This window comes from Telopea speciosissima, chromosome 4 (genome assembly GCF_018873765.1).
Source record: "Telopea speciosissima isolate NSW1024214 ecotype Mountain lineage chromosome 4, Tspe_v1, whole genome shotgun sequence".
In the NCBI taxonomy this organism is placed as follows: Eukaryota; Viridiplantae; Streptophyta; class Magnoliopsida; order Proteales; family Proteaceae; genus Telopea; species Telopea speciosissima.
In genome coordinates, this window is record NC_057919.1 from 15,823,959 (window position 1) to 15,842,989 (window position 19,031).

The following is a 19,031-nucleotide window of genomic DNA, read 5'->3' on the forward strand; positions in this document are numbered from 1 at the left end:
TTTGCCAGAAGCGTTTCTTACATGCAGAGATTGGTGTTTCTCAAATGTGGACCAAAAGTATACCAAATGCCCAATTCATTCAACAAAAAAAACAAAGAAGAAAATCAAACCGGACTTACCATACAATTTCTCACTTCATCACTTTGGTGACTAACAAAAATGGGTTGGGAAGTTGGGATGCAAGTGTGCCATACAATCAATGCTTGGGGAGTTAAATGGAATCAAAATCATGAATAGAAGGGTATTTAGGGCCTTCCAAAGTATTTATGTAGCCATAATTCCTTAAATAACTGCACCGCCCAATTAGCGAATTTTTGTCACCACGGAAGCGAACTTTTGTCCAATAATTTACATTTATTATTTCTCTGCGTTTGTCTCTCACCCCAACCCCCCTCGTCGACGAAGAGAAGCTACTCTTTTCAGAGCTTTTTTAGTTACTTTTACTTTCTCTGCAAGTTCTCCCCTCTTTTTTTCTTCTTCTACCCGGGAAACCTACAAGAATCTGCTGCGATCGTCCCCAAAATTTGCTCGTTTTCTGTAATCTGATCTCTCTGAATAGTCTAATCGTGAATATCCCCCCTCCCGTCGCTTATTGTTCGATAGTTTTCTTTTCCTTTATCTGGATTCGCTTCGATGGAGGATTACATGAGCAGTGACGAAGAGGATTATTATTCTGATCGTGATGCACTCGAGGGGCTGGAGAATGACGAAGATGATACTCACTGGCAGCCTAAGAGTGTCCCTACTAGTCAGGTAAGATTTATTTTATCAGTTCTTCCTTTTGGTAGAGGATCGTAATTCTGTTCGATTGGCTGGGAATTTCCATGATTTTTGGCTTTTGCTTTGTTCCTCGTGCTTTTTTTCTTAGGAACTGGAGTTGTTTTGAATGAGAATTGGCTTAATTTCCGATATGTCCAATTTTGATAATAGAATAGGTTCGCTTTCTTGTTTTTCAGCGATATGTATAAATATTGGGGATTGAGCTAGTTTTGATTGTCGTCGATAGTTGTCCCAGAATGATTCCTTAGGGAAGGATTCTGCTGAAAAGACATTTAGGACTCTTTGGTAAGTAAAATTTTGATTATCGTCGATAGTTGTCACAGAATGGTTCGTTAGGGAAGGATTCTGATGACTAAGACATTTAGGACTCTTTGGTTAAAATTTCGATTTTTTTTAGGTGAGGTTCCTTAACTCATAGGGTTAGCTCCAGCTCTAGGAATGTTATTTTCTTTACGTTATTAAGTTACAGAATAAATTGAGTTGAAAGCAGTCGGCAAAACTATGTTTTTTTCTCTTTGGTGATTATTCATGCAAAAGTTGTTCCAAACTAGGAACCTCTTCCTCAAGAGTTAGTTAAAATAGGTGGCCAGAATAGGAAGTCCAACAAGTACAAACGAGCCCACTGCATTTGCCTTGCCAGAGAAAGCCATCTGTGGAAGACATTGCTTTACTGTTGTGAGAGAACTCAACCTGAAATGTCTATATGAGACACGGTAGTAAGATTTTTTAGTTTCTTTTGTAGTTTCTTAGCTGACTTGAGCATTGAAGAATATATTTTGGATCAAACTAGAGCTTCTATGAGTTTTCTTGTTATTGACTTTGTTAATTTGACATTGTCTTATTGCAGGTGATCACGAAAGAATCCCTTTTGATTGCACAGGTATATTCCTCACTGCAATTAATCTTATGGATATAATTTTCATGATCAAAACCATTTTCCTATGTAAATCTTACTTATGTCTGAGGGAGGTTTAAAATACCAGTTTAAATCTATGCAGAGAGAAGATTTGCGTAGGGTAATGGACTTGCTAAAACTGAGCGAGCAACATGCACGGACTCTACTTATTTATCACTGTTGGGATGTTGAGAAGCTGTTTGCAGTACTTGTAGAGAAGGGGAAAGAACAATTATTTGCTGAAGCAGGTGTCAGTGTAGTTGAACGGAAAGATCATTCCTCATTGCAGTACTCATCGACAATAATGTGCAACATATGCATGGATGATATTCCTGCCAATGAGGTTACGACAATGGACTGTGGCCACTGCTTCTGCAACGGTTGTAAGTTTGTGGTTTCTTTTACCCAATTTACAAATTATTTCATAGCAAAGATTTCTTTTCATTCCTTCTATAAACTATCAGCATATCTGTTCATGGATATATGTGCATTGGTATTGTCTGCCTCCCTATATTTTGAAATCCATAGCAACTCAGGACTACCTCTTCTGTGTTGTAGTGGCCTGTCAAAGATACATGCTGGAAATATTGTAATAACCGATAGATTTGTAATTATGCAATGGTAATTTAACTAGAGATTGAGTTTCCTTCATCTCAATCAACTGTTAAATTTCAGTTAAAAAATAGTTACAAGGGAAAACATTCAATACATGGTCAGCCTATGATTGAATTTGGCTTTAAAATCTGTAGACGACCAATCCACATTGTTTCTCTATCTATCCTAGAATTAACACATTAGCTTCCACTAGTTTGATGGCTGAAAGTACATGGAAGGAAATCCGCTTGGTGGGCCATGAAATTTGACATGGGCAATAAGGGTTTCTTTGTCTATCCAACTCTTGGATTGATTGCATCGGCCTCCACATGTCTCAAAAATGGAGGGCTGTATAAATAATTTCTTGTCCTTCTATTTACAATATGTAAGGAAATTGACATTTTAACAAAAGCATTAACTCACTGGTTTCCTGTAAAATATTATTCTACATTTCCCTCCAACATGCCTTAAAAATACAGATTTCATCATTTGTATGCATTTCTTGTGTAGGCTGGACTGGGCATTTTATTGTGAAGATCAATGAGGGTCAAAGCAGACGCATTAGGTGCATGGCGCACAAGTGCAATGCCATATGTGATGAAGCCATTGTCAGAAATCTAGTGAGTGCAAGGCATCCTGATCTGGCAGAGAAATTTGAACGGTTTCTTCTAGAGTCATATATTGAGGATAACAGAAAAGTAAAATGGTGCCCTAGTGTTCCGCATTGTGGTAATGCTATACGTGTTGAGGATGATAAATTTTGTGAGGTAGAATGTACTTGCGGATTACAGTTCTGCTTCAGTTGCTCTTCTGAAGCACACTCACCTTGTTCATGTCTGATGTGGGAGCTTTGGACTAAGAAATGTAAAGATGAATCGGAGACCGTTAATTGGATTACAGTCAACACAAAGCCTTGTCCAAAGTGTCACAAGCCAGTGGAAAAGAATGGTGGTTGCAACCTAGTCAGCTGTATATGTGGACAAGCATTTTGGTAAGAGTTCTTATGGTGGCTGTTGTTTCAATGTTATGCTTGTATTAGGTTGCTCAATGCTTCTCTGCTACAAAATTTGTCCTTTCAACTGTGGTATTATGTGTTGCAGTTACATTCAAGGTTATAGGTATCGGTATTGATGTCCGATATTGATACGGATTGACTGGAATTGGGCCATATCTGTTGCAATTTCAAAAGTGAACTACTTTTTTCCCAATTCAACCAATCCTTATCGGTATCAGGCTCTGCGATACTGATACGTGGCCAATACGCCAATATGATACCGATACCTAGAACTACGATTACATTAGACATTGATCCCATATGAAGGCTTAGATGCAAGCTTGGGAGGTCCATAACGTGTTGGTGGCAGTCCAATGGGTTGAAATTAAGCTTTGTGTAGTTGTATTATAGGTTAGGCCTTTTATTTTCTAGGGTTTCATTTTAGTGTGCCTGATTAAGCCCAAAAAATGCGGGTAAAGTTAGTACACAATTAATAATTGAGTGTTTGAGTTAGATTAGGGCTTTTAAGAGTTCTGTTTTGAGTCTATTTACTTTAAGTCAGTATAAGAGAGTGATTAGGAATCCTTTTTTATGAATCAATTTAGTATTTTAGAAGGTGATGCAGGAGTAATTCCTTGGACCAGTCCAAACCCGTTGGGAAACCCAGATGGAGATGAACTGGGTCCAATTGATTGTTGGGTCCAGTAGGATATAGGGACTTTGAGTTATTTTTGTAATTTTTGCAATTTTTTTCTTTCTTTATTAGAATTAGGAGACGTTAGTAGTATTTGCCTATTTGGTTTCAAAGTCTATTTAAAATTTAATTTCAGTTTTAGATAAGGATTAGGATTTTTATTTCAGTTTTAGATTACTATTAGGAGTCTTTATTTGCTTCTTTAAAAAGAAGATTGTAACCTACGCAAGATTTGGACTGAATTGAATTTTAAAGATGGTTTTACCTGCGGATTACCAATTTTGAGCATGTGCTCTCATCTTCTCCCTCTCTTCTTCAAGTCTTCTTCTCTTTAAATCTCTCTCAACTCTCTCCTTACTTCTCCTGCTTCATTATTATTCTTCTCTCTTTCTTTTTTTGCTGTTCCTTGTATTTCTGTCATAGTTTTCACTTGCCTGTTACTGCCGATTTACTGGACTGAAAGAAGTCAAGTTCATCAATTTCTTTCATCCTTGATCTGCTGAGTTTAATATTCTGGGAATACGTTTTCCAATCAATAGGCGTGCCAACCCCATGGATTTCATCTTCAAAGAGTATCCCTGCTGTGTGAGACTAACCTGAACAATAACCAGATCTATACCTATCGCCCCTTCTGATTTCAGGAATTTAATACTAAAATATTACTTGGTCTTTGGGGTTTCTGTTGTTTGGAGTTGATAGAGAGCAGGAATCCATGAGCTTATCCTTAAATTCCCAAAGCAATTGAAGCCCTGGTTGGAGATCCATAGCCATTGCAAGCAGATTATGTCCTCCACTGGTTCTGTTGAGTCGTAAGGTAGAAGACAACCTTCTTCTCTATGATTTCTTATCCCTTTGTTATTTTATTTCAATTTAACATAATTCCCCCCCCCCCCTTTTCTTATCTTATTCTCCTTTGTCCTTATTTAACTTCTATTCCTAGTTTGTCCTTTACATACAACTTTGTTATCACCCATGAATTGCATCTTTCCTTTGTAAGTGTGCCTTCATTAATTTCCAGAATTGCCATCCACTTGACTACTTGAGTTGTGTATTGATCAGGTGGGCCCATAAGCGATCGAACCCTGTATCCGCATCAGATCTTTTTATATGTTATACACCTCCATCAATTAAGGATGTTTTGAGTAAAGAAATTTGAGGTTTTTCTTTTTTTTAAAACTCGAGTTGTGTATTGATCGGGTGGGCCCATAAGCAATCGAACCCTGGATCCACATCAGAAGATCTTTATATATATTATACACCTTCATCAATTAAGGATGTTTTGAGTCAAGAAACTTGAGTTTTTTTTCCTTCCAGTTTTGGTGTTGTTGAGCAGTGGCATACGGGATTGGTATCCTAGACCTGATTTCTTCCTTCTTGATCTGCTTTTAGCAGGTGCGATCTTTCCTTTTTCTTCTTCTCTTCTGTTCTTATTCTAATTATTTACTTCTTCTCTAACTGATGGGGTTAGATCCACCTAACAAGTAGGTTTCAGAAACCCTTAACAAACCAGAATGATAGACTTGAGAAAATTTCCAAAATTCAAGAAATATCCCACCAAACAAAAATCAGAAACTCAGATTTGAACAAAACTCTGTTCGGAAGCTTGTTTAATAGAGATAAACAAGATATGAAAACCGAAGCTTAATCTAATGGACAGATTCTAAGCTTTGATTAAATCCTACCACAACAAAGATTACTTTAACAGAATCGTTGGACGTTATTTCAAGGGATTCTTATAAACCAGTAACCAATGGTCAGATTTGGTCTAAAAACAGATCGAAGGATCTATTAACAGAGAGGAATACTCTGGTAAAATATTAACAGAATCTGATGATCTGATTACTAGGTATTAAAGAATCCTAGTTGAACAAGGAAAGTTCAACTTGGACAGAATCCGACACCAATACTGTACTGATCTTAAAACAGATTCCAGAAGATGAAATAATAGTGATATTAATCAGTAAATACCAAGCAGGAACTACAGAATATATCTCTGAAACGAGACTTGAATTGAAACAAAACTGATATAAATAACTGATTTAGGAACTGAAGAAGAAGATGGAAAAAGAAAGGATATGTACCATGGAGTCTTCAAACTGATCTCATGTGGGCCCCATGGCCAACTAAAAATAATTTAGGATTATTTTCTTTATTTATCTACCCAGATTTTGTGGGCCCATAACAGTTTGCATGGAGTACTTTGAATCCAAGAAGGTTGCTGCCTTGCATGGGGTTTTAGAAGTTTATCATTGTAGTTATTTTCTAGATTAGGACTGGGAGTTAATTGGATTTTTGTTTTGAGACCTCTGATGTAATCAGTTAGAATTATAAATAAAGGAACAGGCTGATAAGCAGCCAAGTCGAGTTTGAGAAAAAAAGAATGAGCTTGGTTAGAGCCATTAATGGTTGTGAGAGACGGGTCCGGTGAGAGGCCATGGGTGAGAGACCCGGGAGAGAGTGGGATACTCAATCCAATCCTATCCTTCTTCTCTATTTTCTATTTTCTTCTTTGTTTCTATTTCAATAGATTTCATTGTGCGACCTGCTACAAGTTCTTCAATTGTTGCCCAGTTTTTTTGAAGACCAAATCAGTATTAAACTTTATTCAAGAAGATCCTGTCTGAGGCTAGGTCCTTCGTCATCCAGCTCTATATTAACTTGAATCTGGATCACCACAGAATTCGATGGAGGCTACAAGCCATTCTTTTTATTCAAAAAACAGTAGGCTCTTTGAGCCTTACAAATGCTTAAATAGACTACTAGTAGACCTGAATCATATAGGCCTTAGGAAAACCTTTCAGCCAATAGGAAATAGGTACTAACAGGTTAAAAACCAAAGCAAAACAACAATAGGAAACCCCTTGATCGTTCTCCCTTTTAGGGTGCCTTAAACAACTTAAACTAACAAATAAAGGATAAGATTAAGAGTCCCAACAGGTGGGACTCAACTATAACAAGTAACAATAAGGAGTAGCTACTCTAATAAACTACTTAAAAATGTATCCCCTACTGGGAATACTGCTGCTGGTTCATAGCTGACCCAAAAGTGGGTGAACCAGTCCCACAACCATGTTTAGGACTTAGTAAACTCAACTAAGTCACTGAGTGACTCAAGACTCTTTTTTTTTTTTTTTTTTTGCTTCCTTTGGTACTTCTTTAAGTACCTTTGACCTGCATCACCGAATCTGTCCATTGATTCTGCAGCTTTCTAGCTTTCCTTTCTCCAGTAGGTTTGTTTCGTAACTCTAAATTTGTCCCTCAGATTTAGTTTATCTTTTGCAGACGTGTTATGCTGACTGATTAGAGAAATCGACCAGAATATTATGCATATCAGATATATTTTGGTTGAGTTACTCACTCACTTTTCTCTTCTAGTTCTTATTCCTTTTCCTACTATCTGTTTGCAAGCTATCTTTCATTGGAATCCCCTGGTTCTGGATTAGCACTGCATTATAACAGCATTATGTTATTAGCACATGATGTATTTAGTTACTTTTGCATCTTGGCCCTTGATGTGTTCTAGGTAAACTAAATAAGATTTAGAGAACAACAATAACCTCATGACAGAATCACAGTAGTCCATGTTTAAGAAACAAAAGGACATAATAGGGAAGTGACAATAACTCAATAACCAGCCAGCCATGGGGCTTAAAAGCTGATCGAAGGAAGGTCCTAACAAGGGAATATGTGGCTCAAATATCAACACAATTGTGTGGTTGGATAGGGAGGAATAAATGTGAACTTTATAGAAAGTAGAGGAAACCTGAAAATAGTAAGTGAAGGGAACTTGAATAACTCTTAACTCACCATTCAAATGGACTCAAGATTTGGGTCAAATGCAGTAGAGAGGAAGGGAAAGGTAAATTCCAGCGTGATCCAATGTTTGGAAAGGACTGAAATGAGTAGATCAACATAGGAATCAAAATAGCGAAAAAGACATTGTACCGCAGGCATAGTTGTCGTGGCATCTAGGCGAACCAAGGCAAGGAATTAGAGGAACAAAGGAAGAAGAGTAGGAAGGAGAGAGAGAGGGGAAAGAGAAGGATATGGTGGTTTCACCACCAAGACCCAGGTAAGGCTTCACCATCCACCATCCACCATCCAATGTTTCACCACCTTGGTTGCACTTCATTCACCCCAAGGCTGGTGCTCCATTGAAGAGACACAATAGGTTTGTTCAGATATGTACCACGATAGGGGGAGTGTCCCTATCGTGGTTTCCTTTATTACTTTAAATCTTTGGTTGTTAGGAGTTAGTAGTTAGTTGTTTTCCTATCTTAAGTTAGTTTCCTATTCAGATTATGTTTCCTATTCAGACTATGCTATGCTTGTAAATTGTTCAGATTAGAAATAAAGGGGAAGAGACCACGATAGATCCTAAGCTGAACCTATCATGGTTCTCGGCACATTCTCTTTCTGCCGTCTCTCTCCCCTCCTCTTTTCTCTCTCTTTCTCTTCTATTGCAGGTGCTGGTTACTGATCTTGGGTTTGTCACATGGTATCAGAGCAATAACCAAGTACCTGAGTCTCTCCGTAATTGCCGTTTTGAGAGTCATTTTAAGTTTCTTTTTTGAAGAAGGAAACCCTAGTTTTTTTTTGGATGGATAAATAATTCAATTACCAAAGGGGGGAGAAAAAAAAGAGGGGGGGAGGAGATACAAGCAAAGCCAACACTAAGCCCTACTAAAAGGCAAGGACACAAAGGCCTAAGCCCAACCAAAAAGCACACCAAAGAACAAAGCGCCAGCCCAACCAAAAACCGAAGAGCCAATCCCCGCTCAAAGAGGACCCACTAACCCGGGTCAATAGGCTCACCACTTAAATTGAAAATTCTAGAATCTGAATTGAGGGTCGAATCCAACTTCGGGCCGTGCGAAACCCTAGTTCATAGAAGAAGAAAAGGAGCTAGGATTATGTATGGGTTTCGATGAAATTTGATGTATGTGAATCATACCTTATAGTTGAAGTATTCTACTGCCTGAATCAATTTTCTGGCCTGTCGTATGGTTTGATGATTTGCTCTGCTGGAGTTCTCAGTTGCTACTTGGTCTCTGTTATGGATTGTTCGTCTGCAAGTTGACAGGTTGTGTGAAGCCTGCTGATTTGATGATTTGCACTGCAGATAAGGATTGATACCCACTGCTGTTGTGTTTGTTGCTGGTCATATGCTACTGACTTCATATGGGTTTGTTGCTTTGAATCTGCTATCTGATAGGGTTCTCCGATGATATCATGCGCCATGCCTGTTGCTGCCTTTCTGCAAGCTCCCGCAAGTGATTCGATTTTTCTGCTGGCTTCTTTGATTCTTCGTATGGTTTGAATGAGCTATGCCTGAATTTTATCTTTACCCAAAACCAAGTGAGAGAGATCTCACATCCCCATCAATACAAGGTTTCCGCCCTGGTTCTGGTTTTTCGGAAGGAAGAAGATGACCTCTTCCTTCGTTATTTCTTACTTTGACTTATTCTTATTCCCAATAATATCCATGACTTTTTTTATAATTTAGTTCATATCATAATTTTTTTTATTGCCAATGCCGTCCTTATTTTTTAATTACAAATCCCTCGTGTCCTGTCCTTTTTATCCTACTAAATTCCCCTTAAATAAAATTTTGGTTAGTTACCACAATGCCATTACCTTCTTAATTGGGGTATGTACTTTGATTCAACTACGAGATTGCCACTGCCATTACACATTGACTTGTTCAAGCACTTAGGTGGGCCCATAGCAAGCCCAAACAAGGTATTTGAACCTGGGATTGCATTAATTATTACAGAATTGCCATTGAGCTTGAATATTTGTAAATTTTTTTTTACTTTGGTGAGCCCCACTTTGCATCAGTTTGGGATTTGACATTTTTTGAAGATAGGTACTTGCATGAAATTATTTGCTACCGTGGGGAGATTGGATATTTTTTTTATTGAAGATTATTTGCAGCCGATCTTGATTATGGGATTTGTTGTGATGCTCATCATTCGCGATGCTGATTATTGTTGCCATATGTTGGTGGAATGTTTTTTTATTACATCCTCTGCATTATTTGTCCACATGTAATGCTACATGTAGGGCTGTCAGGTGGATTCCTGGCCTTTTCTATCTTCTATTCTGCTGTCTTCTTATTCTCTCTGATAACAGGTCAGTTTATTCTAATCTCCATATACCTGCTGCACCCCTGTTTTCCATCCAATTTGGTTGCATTCTTCAATATTTCTCAGGCTACTGATCAGATTTGGCTTCAATGTGGCATACTAGTTTCTGATTATCTGATCTATCGATTTCTGGTTTCAAGTACTGAGAATTATTAGCTAGAGTACTAGTTCTAGTTCTGCTACTCTGTTCTCTAGTAGCGTTAGGAGTTGATTTTTCAGGCCATACTTGTTCTCTGTTTTCTAAGATTTTCTTCTGACATATTCAACTAGTAGAGTGGGGCACTTGACCAGTAAAGGAGTCCTATCTGATCTTTCTGCTTCAAGTTCTCAATTTTCTCCCTAAACTGTCTTCTATTTCTCTATTTTGGTGATCATGGTTATGCTAGTCCCTAATAGTTCTTCTAGTCTGGACTGGGTTATTGATTTATCTTGGAGTTGTTTCATCCTCATTATGGACTTCCTGCAGCTGCAAGCATGACATTTCAGTGCTTATCTTGCTTTAATTAGTCGGTTTATAATTGCCTGAAATGATATAAGCTGACCTGTGAGATTTTTTTTCCTGTCTTGATGCAGTTGGCTGTGTGGTGGAGCTACTGGCCGGGATCACACATGGTCAACTATTACTGGTCACAGTTGTGGGCGGTACAAAGAAGACCATGAGAAGAAAGCTGAGCGTGCCAAACGAGACTTATATCGATACATGCACTATCACAACCGATATAAAGCTCACACAGATTCCTCTAACCTTGAGACCAAGCTTAAGGAAACTATAGAGGCTAAGATCACAATTTTGGAAAGGAGGGAATCAACTCTGAAAGATTTCACTTGGATAACAAATGGACTTAACAGACTCTTTAGATCAAGACGGGTGCTTTCATATTCATATCCATTTGCATTTTACATGTTTGGGGATGACATCTTCCAGGGTGAGATGTCAAAGGAGGAAAGGGAATTGAAACAGAACTTATTTGAGGACCAACAACAGCAGCTCGAAGGAAATGTAGAGAAACTCTCTAAGTGTCTAGAGGAACCCTTTGATTTGTATGCTGAGGAAAAAGTCATGGAGACAAGGATGAAAGTCATCAATCTCTCTGTCATCATTGATAAACTCTGTAAGAAAATGTGAGTGTTAGCATTTTAAAGCCTTTTCAGTGGTTTTTTCATTTATGAAAATACAGTTGGTCACGCTGAGTTCATTAGCAGGTATGAATGCATAGAGAATGATTTATTGGGATGCCTCCAGTCAACAATCCATAATATAGCTCCTTACCTGTCGAAGGGTGTTGAGAAGGCATCAGAACTTTCTCCTTGTCGGAATTCCAAGACTGATGATAGTGGTACCTTGCTGCGACCAGATTCCAGCATGCAAGGAACAGGTATTCAGGCTTTTGCAAAACCTAATTACTGCTCTTCTTTGACCTTGATGTGACATTTAAATAATTCAACATTACTTTCAAAAGCTACTGACACATGCAATATATAGGTGGAACAACAGAACCTGGTTGGCCTTCCTCTAGCTCCCCAAATTTAAATGGAAGTGGATGCTCTTCTCGGAAACGTGCTAGAAAAGTTCTTGGAGATGTCCTCCTTGATCTCAACTTGCCTGCGGAGGTGATTGACAAGAGCTAATTTAGTTACGGCCTGTCTCTGCATACTTGAAGTGTACAGCTCTAACTTGAAAGAATACACCATTTTGGTCTCTGCTCCAATCCCAAGGCATTCCATTGTTCCCTTTTTGTCTTAATCCAGCCTGTCCATTGATCCACCCCATAATAGGTGATTTAAAGCCTTTCTTTTGTTATCTACTCAATCATTATTCTGTACATGCATTCTCAGTTCAGGCACATGTGCATAACTGTTACATATATCCTAATATCATCTGCCAAAGGCTTGAATTAATATACTTTTTTTTTTTGGGAAGAAAGGCTTGAATTAATATACTAAGCAGCTCTTTTAAACACTCATTCAGTCCATATGGCATACTATTGTTTTTCTCAAATCTCAACCCAATCAATATGTTCCAATGAACTGCAGGAAGCCACCACAAATATCAAAGCCAGAATATGGACAATACTAGATTGAACTACTTTCATTCTTTGCGAGTTCTCTTTTGTTTCTGATTAAATCTTTCTTTCTGAGGTGATTAGAAGTTGAATATTTTCGTGCTGGGAAAGATTCTCATTTCATTTTCATTAACTTTTTTACTGGAGATCTGAGAATTCATGCATTTGATTGTGGCAAATGAGGGAAAGGAAATGACAAGAAGACCTTATACAAATGAGATGGAAAAGGAACCAACAAGAATCTGACTTGACTATGTTTTTGCCTCTTCTGATTTCAATGAAAAATGTATGGTCTTTGAAAGAATAAGAACGACTAGAAAGTAACTAGGCTTTCACATCATTATCACAAGTGTTAATGCAATGCATTCTGGGCATGAAAGGTCTTTCTTTTGTGGTATCAAGGTAATATCTGTGAATAGTCAACTACTCCTGGGGAAAGGGTTGAAGAATAAGACTTATTATGGGACATGCTGTGCATTATTTGACATATTACATTATTCTTTATTATAAAGGTATATCTGACTGAATACATTGTCTTTTGATGGAGTACCCCCTAGGCTTGCCTTTTTTTGGCTTCTGTATTGGTCTATGCTCTTTTCTCTTTTTATATATATATGTTTTCCCTTCACCCAAAAAAATATGTGAATACACACTTGGTGGGTAAGCCCAATTACTAAAACAATCTTAGGAATACTCTATTCTGTTAGTGAAATTGGTTGGCTATGTGACCCTAGTCACCTGCAGGTGTTGCAATGATTATGCATATGCTTTGTCATGCGGTAGCGTGGTTGGTGTTTAAACTCTGTGGGCATGTTCATCATGTATTGAACTTGTAGCCTTGTAGTTTCAGCCATTAAACAGATTTATCCGAGTGGAAGTGGATTTTTTTTTATTTAATATTTAAAGTTTTTTGTTGCCATGTGGATAAATGGATTTGGTCTTGAACGTACAAGGTTGGATGGATGTTGAGATGGATGATATGTACACAAAATCAAAGTCCCATTTACACTTTAAGATGGAAGAGATTTGCAATTTGTGTAGGGAGCACTAAAGCTGTACAGGTGGATGATATTTCTTCTGTATTTGCATATTTCTAGCTAATTGAGCCTTCTTTTCTTAGCGTGTGAAGTAATCTAGTACACATCAGATTGTGCATCTGATCTCAGCCATATGGCTTACCACCTTCTTCTTCTTGTGTGTGTGTGTGGAGGGAGCTGTGAGCTGGGAGCTGATATAATAATTCCTGTTATTGGATAGAAAATGAATGATGTGAATTGGTCATTTCTTAAAATTTGAAGACAAAACTCAATCATTTATCTTATCATGTATTGAATTTTTTTTTGGAACTAATTAATTTTAGTCGGAATTCACCTTTTATTGTGTGACACGGATGTGTGTTTTTTTTTTTGTTGAAGCTTACAATATCAATAAAGGACATCTTCAATGAAGGAAAACCTAACCTAGAAATGAAAGCATTGAACAAATTTGTATAATTTATGCAAATCTTTTTGAAATTAGACGTTTAACAACTATTTATTTAACTAATACTTTCTATAATTGATAAAATTTCTTTGTGCTAGTTTTTTTTTTTTTTTGGGGTAAGCTTTGTGCTAGTGATAACCTCCGTTTTATGTATTGGTATTACAAACAAAAAAAAAAAAAAAAAAAAAAAAAAAAAAAAAAAAAAAAAGAAAAGAAAAAAAAAAAAAGAAAGAAAGAAAAAAAGCTCTTTGTGGAGGAGTGTACAACACTATAGCCCACTCCCAAACACAGGGCGCCCGGGAGGGGGGAAATGATCACCCTACTCCCCATGATACCAATGCATGTGCTCCCATTGGTGCCCTCGTGCACAAGGATCACTCTCCCCAAAAAGATCACCGACCCTACAAAAAAATATATAATTTTAGGGTATACCTTGGAGTTAAGGACCCACTGTTTCCTTCATATCTGTCAGCGGAGGGTTAGCCTTGGCAGTCACTCTTTTTTCAGCCACGTGGATAGGGGGCTAAAGTCAATAAACGAATTGTTGGATAGTTTTCTTGAATCTCTTTAACACAACTTATATTTGTGTCAGTTGGAAAAAGTTTCATATAAATTTAAGGGAGAATGTTTTTTATGCTGTAGCATAGACTGCGTTCAAACACATGGGTTTGCCACTCAGGGAGGCAGGGTAGTCATTGCGCCTACTCCCATGTGCTAGGGTGCAGCCTGCGCTGTGGCACAGAGAACAGCGCCCCTAAATTGAATTAGGTCCTTGAAGCTGAGGAAGTTTATAGACTTGATGGATAATTTGAACTTCAAAAATCTAGGGTTCTGTGCATTTCAGAAGGAAAATATCAGTAGCTTCTGTAACTTGATGGATAATTTGAACTTAAAAAAGATGTCCAATCCTTGTATTATAAATAATAATGGGCTTAAAGTAATTGATGCTCCTTCGAAGGTTAGATTATTTATTGATCATTTTAGTTCTATTTATACTACATCTAATCCTCGATCTTTTTAGAAAAACTGTTTGATCTCATTATTTCAAAAGAAGAAAATAACTTCCTCATTAGTTTGCCTTCTAAAGATGAGATTAAGGAGGTTGTGTTTAGTTTTTCACTTTAGTATTGGAGGCTTTGGAGCCCTATAAAGCCCCCTGGTCATGATAGAATCTCTATCGTGTTCTATAATAAGTTTTGGAATGTCATTAAGGTAGAGATAATTAAATATGTGCATCATTTCTTTCACTCTCTATCTTTACCTTTTTTGGATTAATCATACTTTAATTATTGTTGTTCCTAAAACAGAGAAGGCATCAATGGTAGAATAGTTTAGACCGAGTAGCCTTTGTGCAATTGCCTATAAAATAATTGCCAAGTTATGGCAAATAGGCTTAGATCTTTTCTTCATAGGATTGTGTCCCCCTTTTCAAGCAACTTTTATTAAGGACAGATAGATTATTGATAATGTTATTATTGCTCAGGAGATATTCCATTTATTAAGAAGGCATAAAGGCAAGAAGTTGGATGGCCTTTAAGCTTGATATGTTGGAAGCCTGTGATAGGGTTAAATGAGGTTATCTTAGGGTAATTTTTGAATTTTTAAGGTTCAGTCAAGTTGGTGTGAAATTCCTATTCTATTAAAATGGAGGGGAAGTTAGTTTAGGTTTTTTGAGCCTTTTAAGGGTAAATGTCAATGTTGTCCACGTAGTCCTTACATTTTATTGTTGTCATTGAAGAGTAGTCTCGAATATTCAAAGGCTCAAGGGATATGGATTTGTTTAAAGATATTAAGATTGGTAGGAATTACCTTGAGGTGTCTCATTTACTTTTTGCAATTGATTCTTTTATTTATGGGCAAGAGATCTCTACTTGGTCTCATGGTCTCCACACAAGCGTCTAGGCCAATGTGTGAGCACGCTTGGGTATCTACCCAGGGGGCAGAGGCATTCTCTCACGGTGCGCTATGAGAGGGCGTAGGAAACACCACCAAATATAGATTTTTTTTCCTTTATTTATTTATTTGGTAGGGCTAACCAAAATGATATTTCAACATTGATTGTTATTTTAAATATTTTTCAAGATTTGTATGGCCAACAAATTAACTTCAAGAAGAGTGTATTTATCTATAATTTACAGGTAAGGGGACAGGGGACAAAATTAGGAATTTGGTAACAAAGGGTCTGTATGGAAATGTTTCTGTTCCAAAATATTGTTTCTGACTCAGAAACAGTTTTTGTGTTTCTGTGATTTTGGAGTAATTTTGTATCAACAAATGTTGTATGGTAAAACTGGAAAAAATTTATTTCTGCCACTAGGAAAAAAAAAAAGAAAAAGAAATATGTATGGATTGCATATTAAAAGAAGAATTTCTTCTATTTTGTGGTGGTGGTGGTGGTGGGGGTGGCAACGGCGGTGGTGGAGTTGGTTGTGATGGTAGAGGTGTGGTGGTGGAGGTTGTGGCAGTGGTGGTGGAGGTGGAGGTCGTGGCGTCGACAGTGGAGGTGGTGGTGATGGCGAGTGGAGGTGGTGGTGGTGATTTGTGAATATCAAGTCTGTATCGTGCACATTTTTGCTTTCAGTTTATGTTTTTGGTTTTTCAGAGCTTCTTTTTGGTGTTTCTCAAAACTAGGGGTGTCAACCAATCGGTCTCGGTCGGGCTTAACTGGGCTTAACCAAGCTTGAAGCATACACTGTAACTGCCTGTTTAGATAAATGAACGAGGCCTGTATGGGCTTAGTTAGGCTCAGGCTATAATCGGGTACTAGAATCGGTCCTTGACAGGATCTTAACTGGGCTATGGGCCTATTTAAATCTAAACCGGCTTTAAAAAGTGCAACCGTAAATTTTATTTTTATTTTGGAAAATCAGAAAAAAAAAGAAAAAGGGGAGGGGGATAAGTTCTTGTTTGCCCAAAATTTTTTTTTCTTTCTTCGATACTTTTTTCCTTTCCTTTTTCTACCCATCTCTCCAAAAAAAAAAGACACCCTCAAAAAACCGATGAGAACCGCACCTAGCTTCCATCACAAATTCACTATCAAAATCTCGTCACCTCTTTCGTCATTGAAGCTGTTATCACGTGGGTGAGTTGGGTATGGGCCTCTGGGCTTCATTTTCTTTTGCATATGGATCTCCACCATCCAAGCCCATCCCCCAAAACGAGACATATTTCTGGGTGGGTCAGGAAACTTAATGGTATATTTTCTGATAATACAAACAGCACTTTGCGCCCAATTACACTTAACTGGGAGTCTGGGACCGTGTAAGAAGTGGTTCATGGAGTGCGGCATTGTCCAAATTGATTCTAGGTTTTATAGTTTGGTTATGATATACCAACATGGAACGACAAAATTGGGCACGATATTGTTTAGATCAGCCACACGGGAGAGGAAAGGGGAGGGGAAATTTACAAGTTAAGAAGTCGGTCTAGGTCGGTCACTCGATGGGCTAAAACCCCACACTGGGACCGTCCGATTATTAAATGTGTGGGGCTTAAGCCCGGTATGTTTAATAATCGGGCTTGGCTCGGTTGGACCTGCCAGGCCAGGCCTGGAATTGACACCCCTACTCAAAACCGTGCCAGAACCATTTCTATTATCCGATTTATTTAAAAAAAAACACACATAAAAACAGACCGGGCAACAAATACATGATCTATTCCATTTCTAACCCAAGAAACAGAAAAACACCAAAAACGATATTTTGGAAGGTTACCATACAGACCCAAACAATTAGGGATTAGCCCTAACACATGTATATATTAAGAGGAATAAATCTAGTATGTGGCAAGGTCTTGTACAAAGAGTATAACGTAAAGGAGGGGAGTCAAAATCCCTTTACTATCACAGCTGGTAGATCTATATTTACAAAATCAGTTTTAAGCTCAACTCCTACTTATTGGATGACTTGTTTTGAGATTCCTAATAATATTTGTGCCAAATTGAACTCTATCAATTCAATGTTAATTCAGTATTTTCCCTAGGAATGTAGCAAATGCAATTTGTACAAATCCCTTTTAAGTTGTAAAGCTTTTGAGGACTTTTGGTTCTGCCCTTTCAGTAAGATTGGATCTTTTTAGTACTAAGATTGTAGTAAGGTGGTTGCTTCAAAATGGTGTAATGGTAGCTTGAGAGATCCTAATAGGAATTTTTATGAATGGGTTTCTAAACTAAATATTGTCCCTCCAACCTTTATCTGAAGTTCAGATTACTGATGTTGTGTGGAACATTGATGCATACCATATGTTATTAGAAGGGGTATCATATCTTATTAATTGTGATAGTAATTATGAGGCGATTTTCAGAGCTACAAGATGGCCGTCTCTATCGGTGCTTCAATCTCGCTTTGTTGCAGCTTATATGAATAATGGTTTTATAGGGAATTCTCAAGAATCAGAGAAAAAGAATAAGGGTAAGTGGATGTACTTGCCTGGACGGACAGTCAAGAGGTGGTAGATTGGCTAATGCAACAAAATATGAAGGGATGATCTTGAGAACTTTAATTTACTGAATGCGTCACTTTATGATGGATTTTAAACCTGTATGTTTTTGTAAAGAGATCGAGGAATGAGATATCTATTGCCCATAAGTGGGCAGTTAAGGCCAGAGTTGAACAACTCTGAGACTTTGTGAAAAATGATTTTAAACCCTTTTTATTTTCTTGAAATCATCTTTGGTTTCGGTTTGTACTGATCCAAGTTAGCAAAAACTTCAACTTATGCCCTACTGAACCAGATGAAAGATTTTATTTTTATTTTCAGCCCAGGCCCAACTTCGGGGTTTACTGGACTAATACAGGTTTTGGGTGAACCCACCTCACCCATCCCTACTACTGCAAGTCTGCAACTGCTTTCTTTGCAGATTTCTGATATTCTAAATGCAACCAAGTCATGGTAAATTATAAGTTTTCTTTTATTTTCTCTACTTTTTAAAAAAAAAATTCCTATACTGTATCTAATTTCCTTCAATTTCTACACAATAAAGTTCAACCTTACTTCAAAAATACCAGAACATTATTGTCAAGAAAATTCAGGTATTGGAAGTCTTATCTTACAGGTGGTATGTTGTGAGGCGATTGGATGCTTTTGCTTCTCTCTTATGTATGACCTGCATTAATCATCCAACAAAATGTACTTCTGCTAATAGAACAGAAAAAATTTCTTTCAATAGACAATCAATCTGTTTTAAATACAAAACTCTTCTTCTACTTTGGATTGAATAAATAAATCTTCTAAGTGGACACTTTTTTTTTCTTTCTAATTTTAGGAGAGAGTGAGCAGAGGTCTTTTCTTGGGGATGCTCGTTTATTACCCGCAAGGCAAATCTAACCCTTAACAATCTCATGGACCTTTGAAGGCAAAGAATAGTTGGATAAATAACTAA

General features: G+C 37.5%; 1 protein-coding gene across 3 annotated transcripts; it reads left to right on the forward strand.

Annotated features, from left to right (window-relative positions):
* The first annotated feature begins 354 nt into the window (after window positions 1-354).
* LOC122659790 (probable E3 ubiquitin-protein ligase ARI2) lies at window positions 355-12,070 on the forward strand. 3 transcript variants are annotated; one of them, XM_043854925.1, is made up of 7 exons: window positions 355-753; window positions 1,628-1,660; window positions 1,779-2,058; window positions 2,780-3,260; window positions 10,680-11,228; window positions 11,310-11,482; window positions 11,590-12,070. In XM_043854925.1, the coding sequence occupies exons 1-7, from the start codon at window positions 634-636 to the stop codon at window positions 11,733-11,735; spliced, it is 1,782 nt and encodes a 593-aa protein (XP_043710860.1). In that variant the 5' UTR covers window positions 355-633; the 3' UTR covers window positions 11,736-12,070. The 3 variants fall into 3 exon arrangements, with proteins under 3 accessions (XP_043710860.1, XP_043710862.1, XP_043710861.1); XM_043854927.1 differs by having other exon boundaries at window positions 11,310-11,476; window positions 11,602-12,070; XM_043854926.1 differs by having other exon boundaries at window positions 356-753; window positions 11,310-11,476.
* The last annotated feature ends 6,961 nt before the right edge of the window (window positions 12,071-19,031 follow it).